Source organism: Urocampus carinirostris, chromosome 11, assembly GCF_059441175.1.
Source record: "Urocampus carinirostris isolate Australia breed hairy pipefish chromosome 11, RoL_Ucar_1.0, whole genome shotgun sequence".
In the NCBI taxonomy this organism is placed as follows: Eukaryota; Metazoa; Chordata; class Actinopteri; order Syngnathiformes; family Syngnathidae; genus Urocampus; species Urocampus carinirostris.
The window spans coordinates 19254736-19266222 of NC_142359.1; the positions used below are offsets into that span (position 1 = coordinate 19254736).

Genomic DNA, 11487 nt, shown 5'->3' on the forward strand with positions numbered 1-11487 from the left:
CTTTTTACCCAGAGTACTCAATTGTACTATAGTCAGCAAGTGACACCTGCAACAATAAAGTTTATCTGAAAGGGGGAGAAAGGAAAAAAAAAGCAAAAACTTGAGTGCATTTTCCTCTCTTCTTTTATTATAAAAGTTGTTTCTACGTCGACAGTGAAGATTAAAAAACAATTTCAAAATAAAACTGGGAAATAAAAACATATCAATGAAGAGTCCAGGTTCTCCATGGCAACATACAAATAAGCACAGTCGAGGGGAGGGGGGCTGGTGTACAGGATTACCATGGCAACAGTTTTGGCGGTGAAGGGGGATATCATAATGGAACTGGAACGTCACCGTACACACTCAGTCACTCATCCAGAGTTTGCGTTTCGTGGCGCATCTGGGACACACTGCACAAGAAGCAAGGTGCTTTGAGATATCAAGTAATTACATTTATTTTTTTATTTTTTTTTAAAAGGCATTGGCCTATAGTTGCTGTCACTGTTGCGACACAAGTGCCTTTGATTGGCCATTACCAAGCCTCTTGTGAAGCTCCGTCCCTGCCACTCTATAAGCCAATCAGCAGCTCGGAGACGTCTAAAAATCGGAAATAAAAAACTAAAATGTGAATGTTCAGACTTCAACCCGCCGCTCTCACGTGGCCTCGCCCTCTCACACATAAAACCACTCGCACGAAAACACGACAGCGGGATCCCCTACTCGTCATCCTCCTCCTCTTCATCTTCTTCCTCTCCTTCCTCGTCCTCTTCTTCCTCGACACCCTGAGCGGATGAACCGGGGTTCCTGGCGTACGAGACGCCTCCTCGATACGCTACCATATCCTGGGGGGGAAGACGTAGAATGGGGTAACAGAGTCAATCGCTGTTTATTGCAAAGGAACAAAAAAACGACAAAGCTACCATATTTTCGGGACTATAAGTCGCTCTGGAGTATAGGTCGCGCAAGCCGAAACATGCACAATTAAGACCGGCGCGGTGGATTTAGGGTTGGGTGCCCGCCCCGGGAATGGGAAGTCACAGGTTCAAGCCTCGGCCAAGTCATATCTAAGACTTATAACGTTCATATATTTGTACAGATGCTTCCCTACTTACGACTATTTTTTGGGATGTCGAAAAATATCCGGACATTGCTCTAAGTGAGATTCTGTGTTGTAATGCTTCTTCCCGCCGTGTGGCGCTGTGAGAGGTCACCCAGCATTCATCCCGAAGAAGAAATCCGGCTTCTACTTCTTGCTTCGTGTGTAATCATAACAATGTGTACTGTATCTCCAGCGCGCTAAGAACTTTGACATTATTATTGTTTAATATCTCGTGCATCCAATCAATATGGTTGGTGTAAAGTGTAAAGAAGAGGCGAGCAGTTTCTTTTAAAATGAACGTGGAATAAGAAAGCTTGATGCGGTTGAGAAAATGGTTAGATCACTGTTTTTCGGCCACTTTCTACTACAAAGGAGGACGTCGCCTAACTTTCTAAGCTCATCTTCCAAAAGTAAGTTCAACTCAACTTTATTTATCTTTATATAGCATATTATTTTATGAAATGTTTATTTTTTACTACAAACCAATACAAGCCTTAAACATACTTATATAAACCTTAAACATACAAAATATAGCACTGTAACGACTTACAAACACATTCTACTAACGAACGATCGTCCGGAATCTCTTTCGTAAGGAGGGCAGCGTCTGTATCGCACTTTAGTGTTTTGACTCCCAACCAGAAACCAGAGTCCTTTGTAGAGCTGACAAGCCAACTAAGAGTGTTCTGATTTATTTATTTTGCTGTGACTGGTAAAAATAAATTTCTATTCTCATTATTTCATACAAATGCTGAAATTTTACAGAATTCAATCAACATTGACACATTTAATACGGAGTTTCCAAAGCTTAAAAACACAAATTTCCGTGACGGATAACTAACTATGCTACACATAGAACAGGAAACGTTATTGAAGTGGTGCGTGACAAGGATTTCCTCACCCGGTCATATTTTTCCCGGAGTTTCTGCGCCTTCTCTTCGTATGGAAGCTTGTCTGACTGCGACAACTTGCTCCACATCTCGCCCAACTTTTTGGCACAATCGCCTATGGAGAGGCCAGGGTACTGCTGCTTCACGCTTGGACGGTACTCGCTGCAGAAGACGAAGAACGCAGACCTACGAGGGACATGCAATTGTAGGCTCAGGGTAGTTGCCGGCTTGTGTTGGGAGGGAAAGGCTGATTTATACAACAGTTCCAAACTTTGGGGTCACCCAGACAGTTTTGTGTTTTCCAAAAAAAGTCACACTTTTCATTATCGAATGAGTTGCTTAATGTCTGTGTTCTTTTGCCCAAGTGAAGCTCTTCCTTTTGCTGGCCGGTCTCAGATATGGCTTTGTCTTTGCCACTCTGCTCTGAAAGCCAGCATCTCAGAGTTGCCTCTTAACTGTAGATGTTGACAATGGTGTGATAAACGGTTGACAATTTTGGGGATTTACAAAAATTACTGTAGGAAAACTTAAATCCACCTACTCTAAACATATTGTAGTACAAAGAGAAACACTTCAAATGAAGTTAACCTGTGAAGCTTTGAGTTATTTTAGGTGCATCCTAAATTTCGCTAAAAAGGCCAATATCTTTAAGCCTTTTTCTTTAGTTTGAACTTTGGTCAAATCATTATTTTTCATGTTGCAGCTCGTGAGACAGTAGTTTCTAATTTCCATCTCACTCTCATGGAATAACAATAAACTTGTTTAAAAAATAAAAAAATAAAAAAATTACAATTGGAAATCACATGGTAAAATGTCCAAATGTCCTTGAGTCAGACACTGAACCTCTAATGCCCCCGATAAGCAGGTTGCTGTAACCGCTATTGGTGTGTGAGTGTGATTGTGAATGGGTAAGTGTGAAGCACATTATAAAGCGCTTTGGGACGTCTACTTGAAAAGCGCTATGTAAATGCGGACCATTTACCATTTTGAGGGTACTATTGAACAGACCTGCTAGATAAGCTGATGTATGGTGTCTATTTGATGACTCTAAAGTATTTGTCCTATTGCTTGGTTTTGCTTCCCACTAAGAAGTAAGATTGTTCCTAAAGGATCCAGCCCATAGGTATTAAAGCCAAACCCAACCTGAGCCCAACCAATTAACTTGATTTGCAGGACTGAGCCCAAAGCAAACCCGAAATTTCATAATCTATTCGCGAGAACCCGGGAGGAGGAGAGGTAAGCTCTTACCTCTATTCCCACTTCTCTTTCTACCATTGTAAGAGCCTGTTTGTGTTGTCCTCTGAAGGGAGTAGTACACGCTGTTACAAGAGATCTTCAGTTTATAGGCAATTTCTCACATGGAATAGCTATAATTTCTTAGAACCATATTAGAGTGTGAGGTTTCACACGAAAGTTTCTAGCCATTCTCAAAGTTTAAACACAACCGCAAATGTGACTCTCCAGATACTCACTCACAAAGCTCATAGTAAGCTAGGTTAACCAGCTAAGTAGCTCAGTAGCCTAGATGGTAAGGCGCCCGCTTTGAGACTGGGAGGTCGGTGGTTCGCGCCCCGGCCGAGTCATTCCTAAGACTTAAAAAGTGGTCGGCGGCGCCCTCTGTTGGCTGCGGCTGCATCGGCTCGCTACAACAGGTCAGGTGCAATCGACATTTCGTTCTGTGTACATTGTTACACAGAATGACAATACAAGGAAATTATTATTATTATATAGCTTCTCAAACCAGTTAAACAGTTTTGTGCTGTGTTAACGTGATTGCACAAAGGTCTCCTAATTATACATTAGTCTTCTAACGCAATAAGAACTATTAGCAGTATTCTAATAGCGTTGGGGATTTGGGGAAAAAAAAACCTAATTGCGATTTTTCAGTCTACTATTGCAATTTTGATGCAATTTTTGATTTTAAAAGGAAAGTGCATTTTTCGTGCTAGTTTTCTTTGGGGGTGAGGAGTGAATCCTTGGATGCAAGTCCTACCAGTTCACAAACTCTTCCATGAGTGGGGTCGATAATTAGTGGGGGAAAAAATACTAATGGCATCATGTCATAGGCATGTTTTATGAGGAATACCTAGAATAGGACAGTATTACAACTTTTTTTATTTTGAAATTTCTTGAAGAATAACAACACATGGGGTCATTTTTGATCCAGCTTACGCATCTAAGGCTTAAAACCATTGACATTCTTTAACCCGCCTGCGATCAGTCAAACTGTTGAGAAGCAAAGAGGTGTCTGTATGATGTCACCAGTCACTCACTCGTCCTTTCCGAGTCTCCAAATAGCCACTTTTGAAAACTCCTAGACCAACCCTTAGAAAAATGAGCAAAACATTAATGTTTCGTTTTTTGAAATTGTGGTCAAATTGGATCTGGGACTAGGTAAGGCTTCATGCATTTCTCTCAGCTGTTTTCCAACTAAGATGCCCATGCTACACTTTTTTGCAGTTATGTCATTGCGAAAGAAAATTCAGGTGGGAATAAAAGTCTACAATTTCTGTGTGTTACAACTTAGATTGCTCATGTTAGTAGCACTTGCAGTTATTATTTCAGTTTGGGACAACACTTCACAGTGTTACCTTTGAAAAGAGACAATAACTATCCATGTTCTCCAAACGGTTCACCAATAGCATTCAGTTTACCTTGGTACGTCTTGGATTGAGATTTTAGGTAAATTTCACAGGCTGATTAAGAAGTGAAAATTAGGTAAACAGCGCCCTCTTCTGATGAGCTTTGTTTGGGTTTTCTGTCTATAAACCTGCAGTGTTATACGATTACAAAATCGCACTACGTCACATGGCAATGTAGATTCAGGGATCAGAATGGAGATTTTCATTTTCAGCTGAAATAGCCAGCGTCCAGGAATAAAGCAGGGCGGCGCCACCCCCCCCCCCCCCCAAGCTCCTGGGTTTTAGGCAATTTACTTGTCCAAAGCCATGCTTATATTTATCATTTAAGTAACATTTTTAGAAGATTAAAATAATTTGCCCACATAACTGATTTTTTTGTAAATACTGCAAGATAAGTTCAAATGCAGTTCAGTCCCTGCAGCTTGAGCAACAATGCGGCCAATTTTTCTAACGGCCGCCAGGGTGCGCCAGAGCAATAAAGGAAAGAGTGAGACAGTCGGATTTTGAATTTGTTTGCAACGCAAGAGAAAAAGTGAAAAAGTCGGAATGCCTTTGGGGTTCAAAAACAGCGGAAATCCGCGGATCCGCGGAAAATTCTGATCCCTGTAGATTACATTTCAGTTCATTCAAACACTGGAGTGCTAGTTGCTGGAAATTGGCCTCTGTAGATCTACTTAGATATAGCATTTAAAACCAGACATTAACAAGGTATAGGGTGTATTTCTGATTAGTTTCATTATGTCTTCATGAAAAAAACAGTTTGTTTCCTTCAAAAACAAGAACATTTCTAAGCGACCCCAAACTTTTGAACGGTAGTGCGAATCCTAACCGGGACTTACGGGGGCCGCTTAGGCGCGTTGGGGTCTTTCCTTTTGCGACCCCTCTTTCCGAAGCCTTTGGGGGGGACGTAGTCTCTCATCTCTCTGTTGTAGCGCACTTTGTCTGCCTTGGCCATGTCCTCAAAACACTTCTTATCACTTGGAGACAAACCCTGTCAGGAGAACCATGGTCACCTCCTATTTAAGAATACCCCAGACCAAAATTTCTCCCTTTCCCCGGGAGCTTACCTTCCATCGCTCTGAGCACTTCTTGGAGAACTCTGCAAAGTTAACTGACTGCTCTGGGTTCTTTTTGCGATGCTCCTCTCGACACGTCTGCACAAAGAAAGCGTACGCCGACGTCTTGCCTTTGGGCTTGTTCACATCCTTTCGCATCATCGTGGCGACCTGAAACGTGACACAGGGCTTGAACTCTTCCCCGCCATCTTGATCAGAGGGACAGTGCGTGTTATATGACAACTAGATGTCCATTTTTGTGACGTGCAACCAAAAACGAGTCCTGTGTTGACAATAAGGAAATTGTGTATCTTTAATAAATAATTCACTGTGTTTAAGATATAGCACAGGGCTAAATATGAAGTTTTACATATATCTTCAGTGTTTGAGTTTTAGGTTGAAAAGCGTAGCGAAATAATACTCCTTCAGGTTTCCCGCGTCACCTCTTGTTCCGCCAGGACAAAGACCCAGACAATGGCTTGTCCAATCCATGTTGAAGGATGAAAAGGAAAACGCCGTATGTTTCTAAAAGTGTTTATATGATGTATAAACAACTATATCTTGAAATAATTCTGACAGATATAAAATGTATGTGCCTTATTTTTCGAAAACTTATTGGCACATGGTCTCGATGCATTTATTTGTACTGTTGCAGTTTTCACCATCCAGAGAAGAGAGTTAAAGACTCAACAGGACGTCCCCTGTGGTCACGGTCCTTTTTTGGTAGTTTAGTTTGGTGTCACATAAATGACACAAGGAAGAAAACAAACTAAAGAGACTCAAACTGACCAAACAACACCATTTTTTTTTGCAGAGCCTTCCATGAGGTTTTTGGTCTTTAGGTACCAGTAGCAGAAAGGAATAAATGAAAATTTCTCAACCTACGAGTATTTTTTGCAAAATGCACTTTTTTCATAGTAAATGTTTTTTGCCGATTGTTTAAATCAATTTTATGTTTTTTCTCATGGGCAGCACAGTGGCGCAGTGGTTAGCGCGTGTGCGGCACAGTTCTAAGGTCTTGGGAACCTCCTGTGTGGGTCCAAATCCAGCTACCGGACTTCCTGTGCGGAGTTTGTACGTTCTCCCCGTGCTTGCGTTGGTTTCCTCTGGGCACTCCGGTTTCCTCCCACATTCTAAAGACATGCATTTCAGGTGGATTGGCTGGTCCAAATTGTCCCTAGGTGTGAATGAGTGAGCGAGTTGTCTGTCCCTGTGTGCCCTGCAACTGGCTGGCAACCAGTTCAGGGTGTCCCCTGCCCACTGCCCGATGATTGCTGGGATGGGCTCCAGCACCCCCGCGACCCTACTCAAGGATAAGCGGTGCAGCTAATGAGATGAGAGATGTTCTTTCATTACCACTAGAGGTGCTAAATAATACTAACTGACCCATATATAGAAGGGAGTACCTCAACAACAACAACAAAAACCTGAATATTCTGTTTATTAATGTTGAACTGATGTTAAACAAAACCCACAATACTTTCATTAAGCTTGGAAATGTCCACGGACAAGTGACATTTGTATTTGTGTTTCCAACAGAAACCACCATTTTGTCGCTTCATGTCACATCATGTTTTACTTTTGAGCCTTTATGTAATGTTTACGTTTGTGTTGCTAATCTTTTAGACAAACAAAGCGTAATCGCCAGAAAAAAACCCAACAACAGTCTCCCAAAATGGCGGATACTGGGCTTAAATTTGTACTGGTAAAAAGTTCTGAAAACATTGTGAGAATGTGAAAATAAAGCTGGAGTGAAAGGGGTTCCAAACACAGATGCCCTAATACAGCTTGGCAGCTTCATTTTCAAAATTCCAGAATGTTTAGTTTTTTGCACAAGCCATTCTTACACCAAAACAAAATCGGAAATAGAAGAAAATGTTTATCGGCTATTTAAAGTAAAAGTGTGTAGACATTTTTTGGGACAGCTTGTAAATTTCAGTTTTCTTAGAGGTAACATTCGGTCTATCTGGTCCAAATGGCAAATACTAGGACTTATTAACCACATAATAAGGCGCACCAGAGTATAAGGCACTTTTATTTTCATTTTTATTCGTGTAATGATAGATAAGCCGAAAAATATTGTATGCAACGGGTATGGAACCCAGGTCGCCGAGATCTGACCGCTAGAGGTATAGATAACACAAGAAAAGGTATTCGATTTGATCTTATTATCACACTGTTTGCCAGAAACGAATATTAGCGAAAAGGGAAAACAGAAAGTCGTCCTGAAGGATAGAAATAAACGCAAAATCTGATTTTTTTTCTCGAAATTAGATAAAATCTCATTTTTATGTCACGTGTAAGGCTAGTGGTCTAGTGGTGCTATTCTTGTCAATTTATATGGTTTCTCTTTATTTTATTTTTTTAGTGGGGCGATAATAAATTGTGTTTCTCAATCATTTTCAATATAATTATAACAGGGGACTTGCATCCTAGTTCAATGTATACCAGCAAAATAGGTTAAATAGGTTTCTGCGATAGATTTTAAATAAAACAAAATTATGGAAATATTACTCAAAGGTTGGTTGTAGGGATTTTTCGAACTTTAGGACTTTGTCCATGCCTTTAATCATTAGTGAGAAGAAAAAAGAAGAATAGCATCTATAAATTGTCTATTAGTGTGCCCCAAGTAAGATTTTACCTAACAGGTCAACTCCTTTTCTGGGTGAAAATTTTACGTTTTTGCATATCTTTAGACATTTCCAAAACTATCCCATTGGCAGCCCCTTGGGTCTGTGGGGTGGGCAATCTAACGTAACATTTATTAAAAAATAAATAAAATTGTAAAATTTTTTTTAGATTTGAGAGAAAATTAATAAAATCTAGTAATTGCAAAATTGTATGTGATGATGAACTTTGTCAACATTACTGCTACATTTGGGGTTTTTAGGTGCACCTAATAGTCCAGAAAACACAGTAACTGTCTGGCTGTCTTAGATGTAATTTTATGGTCCAATTTTGCATGGGGGTTCCCCCCCTCATATATTTCTGATTTAATTTCCCCCAATGTTCCTGACTGGAGCCTTCGCGCTGAAAACGCGAGTCAACTAGTGATTCCAAGAGCCAAGAAGAAACCCGCAGATTCGAGATTGTCTTACATTCCGGCCTCGTTGCTGTGGAATGCCTTGCCCTCTATCTTGAACCTCAGTGGAAGCGTTTAAATCTAGGCTTAAGAACCACTTATATTCAATAGCTTATGAGTTATGAAGGAGGATGAGCCCGGTTGCTGCATGGTGCAAGCATTTCTAGCCATTGTAACGGCTAATGGACCTCATGTACGCCCTAATCTAGAACCTACTGCTGTCAACTGGACATTCTTGCTTCACACCTTGGGCATTCGCTGGTACTTGTGCTGGCTCTGCCCGCTTATCCCATCACCGCTACCTGGTGATGGGATACACTTCCAGGTGACGGGACCGTTCGAAACTACCCAGTAATAACAACTGCGGTTGTGTTCAATTCGGCAAAGACATGACTGAATGACTTTCGTCAAGGTGAGACTCATTGAGGAAGAAAGATCACCAACCATATCTCACTGAATGTATTTGTTATGGATTTATGACTGATCTGCCACCTGCATGCATTCTTTGTTATCATCATTTTGAGCAACGGATCAAATGTTTGTTAACTGTTCAACGTTTTGATTTTCACTGAGCTGAGGTGCAAATCTAGGTCCTGAAAGTAAAAAACCCTTACACTGCTAAACAATTTGGGGCAGCATTGGCTCAGGAGGTAAAGCACTTGGGATCAAAAAGGCGCAGGTTCGACTCCCAGCTAGTCCGTGTAATATGCCGAAGTGTCCTTGGGCAAGACACTGAATCTTAATGCCCCCTAAAGCAGGTAGTTGCCTTGCATGGCTGACGCTGCTATCGGTTAGTTAGTGTGAAGCACATTGTAAAGCGCTTCGGGAGGTCTTCATAGACTTGAAAAGCACTATATAAATGCACACCATTTACATATATCTCATATTGATGATGTCTGTGTATTGTTTGTTGATGCCCTTTCAACATCCATTGCAGCTTGGTCATCCTGGAAGAGGGATTACCTCATGTGCAACCCCTTCCAGGTTTCTTTATTTTCCTCATTCTGTTTTTTTTTTCCCAGTTTTTCCTTGCACTCATGTATGTGCCAGATCAGGAAATGTTATAATGATGGTTTTTGTAGCCCTGATGCTTTATATAATTAAGGGACACACAAACAATGACTTGACTTTAAATGTGTCCCAGGAAAGAGATTTTTTTTCAAACTGGCCAGCTCCCCTTTTCTGGGTTTACATATATTGTGAAAACTTTACTTTTATGCAAATCTTTTGACATGCCAATACGATCCAATTAGATGGATCGGCACGCGGTAAGTCAAATGTCACATTTATAAATAAAATTGTAAAATTATGAAAAAAAAAATGACTTTCCGTGTTGAATTAAAAAAATGTAAAGCTAATAGATAGAGGAGGATGGGGGAATCTATATGATGATAAACTTTCGCAACATAAACGCTCAAATTTGGGGCCGCGTCTTAGCCCATCCTCCGGCCACTAACAAAGAACCGTTGGGGATCCATTTTCTCCTCGGTTGGGGTTCTTCAGGGAAGAGCACGAAAGTCCCGGGTCCGAGAGAAACGGCGCAGGCTTCAGAGACCAATGAACCCAAGTCTGGTTCATGGTGGGTGGGGACCAAAATAAAGCGTCGGCTGCTGGATGAATGAATGGATGCTTGTGGGAAGACGAGCCGTTAGCAACGGTTAGCTTAGCCTGGCTATCAGAACAATGAGCCACCATTTGCTTCCCGCCCTCTGCGGAGCGAGCCTCCCATCCCCCTACAAGACGTCACAACGGGGCCGTTTCGGAGCACAAAGGCGCACGGAAAATAAAACAATGTCGGATTTCTTGTTTCTTAACGGAGGGATACTTAAGACTTTGCAATGGAAATAAGACTCCCCGTTGCGACGAGGCTGCGCATTTTCAACCTTAGGGGTACGGCTATACTCTGGATAGTGGGTAGAACACCGGAGCGGCGTAGACTATTTACTGGTGTTTAGTGTGCCTCAAAATGGGCGTTTCTTGATCACCGCAAACGCGTCTGAAGGAGTCGCCGCAGGGCACGCACATTTTGCAGCCCTGCACAAATACACTTTATCCGCTGCGATGCACTTTATGTTTATTGATTTATTTCATTATTTATTTACTATAGCGGAGCTGAATGGGGGGGATCCGTGCCCCAGCTTTTTTTTTTTTTTTTTTAAACCCGCGTCCCATACAAGATGGCCGGCTGTACTCACTCGTTAGGAGGGCCGGCGACAGGCTGAAGCACACTCGGGACCGGGTTTTTTTCTAAAATTATATATTTTTTCTTTCTTTTTTCTTTTATTGTTGACAAGTCGGGCTATTGTTGACGTCTGATGGCTGGAGCGGAGACTGGATCGTCCGTTCACTTTCAAACTGGGTCGAGATGAGGGCTGGTCCCGCCCCTTGGACACGCCCCCCACGTCGCTTCTTCCCAACCAGATGGGAGGATACGTGGGTGGAGCTCAGAGCAGTAGACGTATATGATTGGCTTGGGTCTTTTCGCGGGGAGGACATTCTTCTTTTAATAAGGCGGAGTAAGTGAATAGCGCCACGCGATTGGTTATAGTAAATGCCAGTAAAAGCATGACGGTGGTAGCACATTACGGTGCGTTGTTTTGTTTGGTAAAATGGCGCCGATAGGAATATTTTTCCCTTTTTTAAGAGTTATTTCTGCATCAATCAGCAAATTCACTGTTCCATTCAAATTTACTACACATTGACTTGAAAACATACACAATTTTATGAACTATGAATT

General features: G+C 41.6%; 1 protein-coding gene across 1 annotated transcript; it reads right to left on the bottom strand.

Annotated features, from left to right (window-relative positions):
* Positions 1-105: 105 nt before the first annotated feature.
* On the bottom strand, positions 106-11135 carry hmgb2b (high mobility group box 2b). The gene is made up of 5 exons (XM_088347032.1): positions 10946-11135; positions 5681-5839; positions 5453-5604; positions 1983-2157; positions 106-824 (listed from the first exon to the last, which is right to left on the bottom strand). The coding sequence occupies exons 2-5, from the start codon at positions 5828-5830 to the stop codon at positions 699-701; spliced, it is 603 nt and encodes a 200-aa protein (XP_088203158.1). The 5' UTR covers positions 5831-5839; positions 10946-11135; the 3' UTR covers positions 106-698.
* Between the last annotated feature and the right edge of the window lie 352 nt (positions 11136-11487).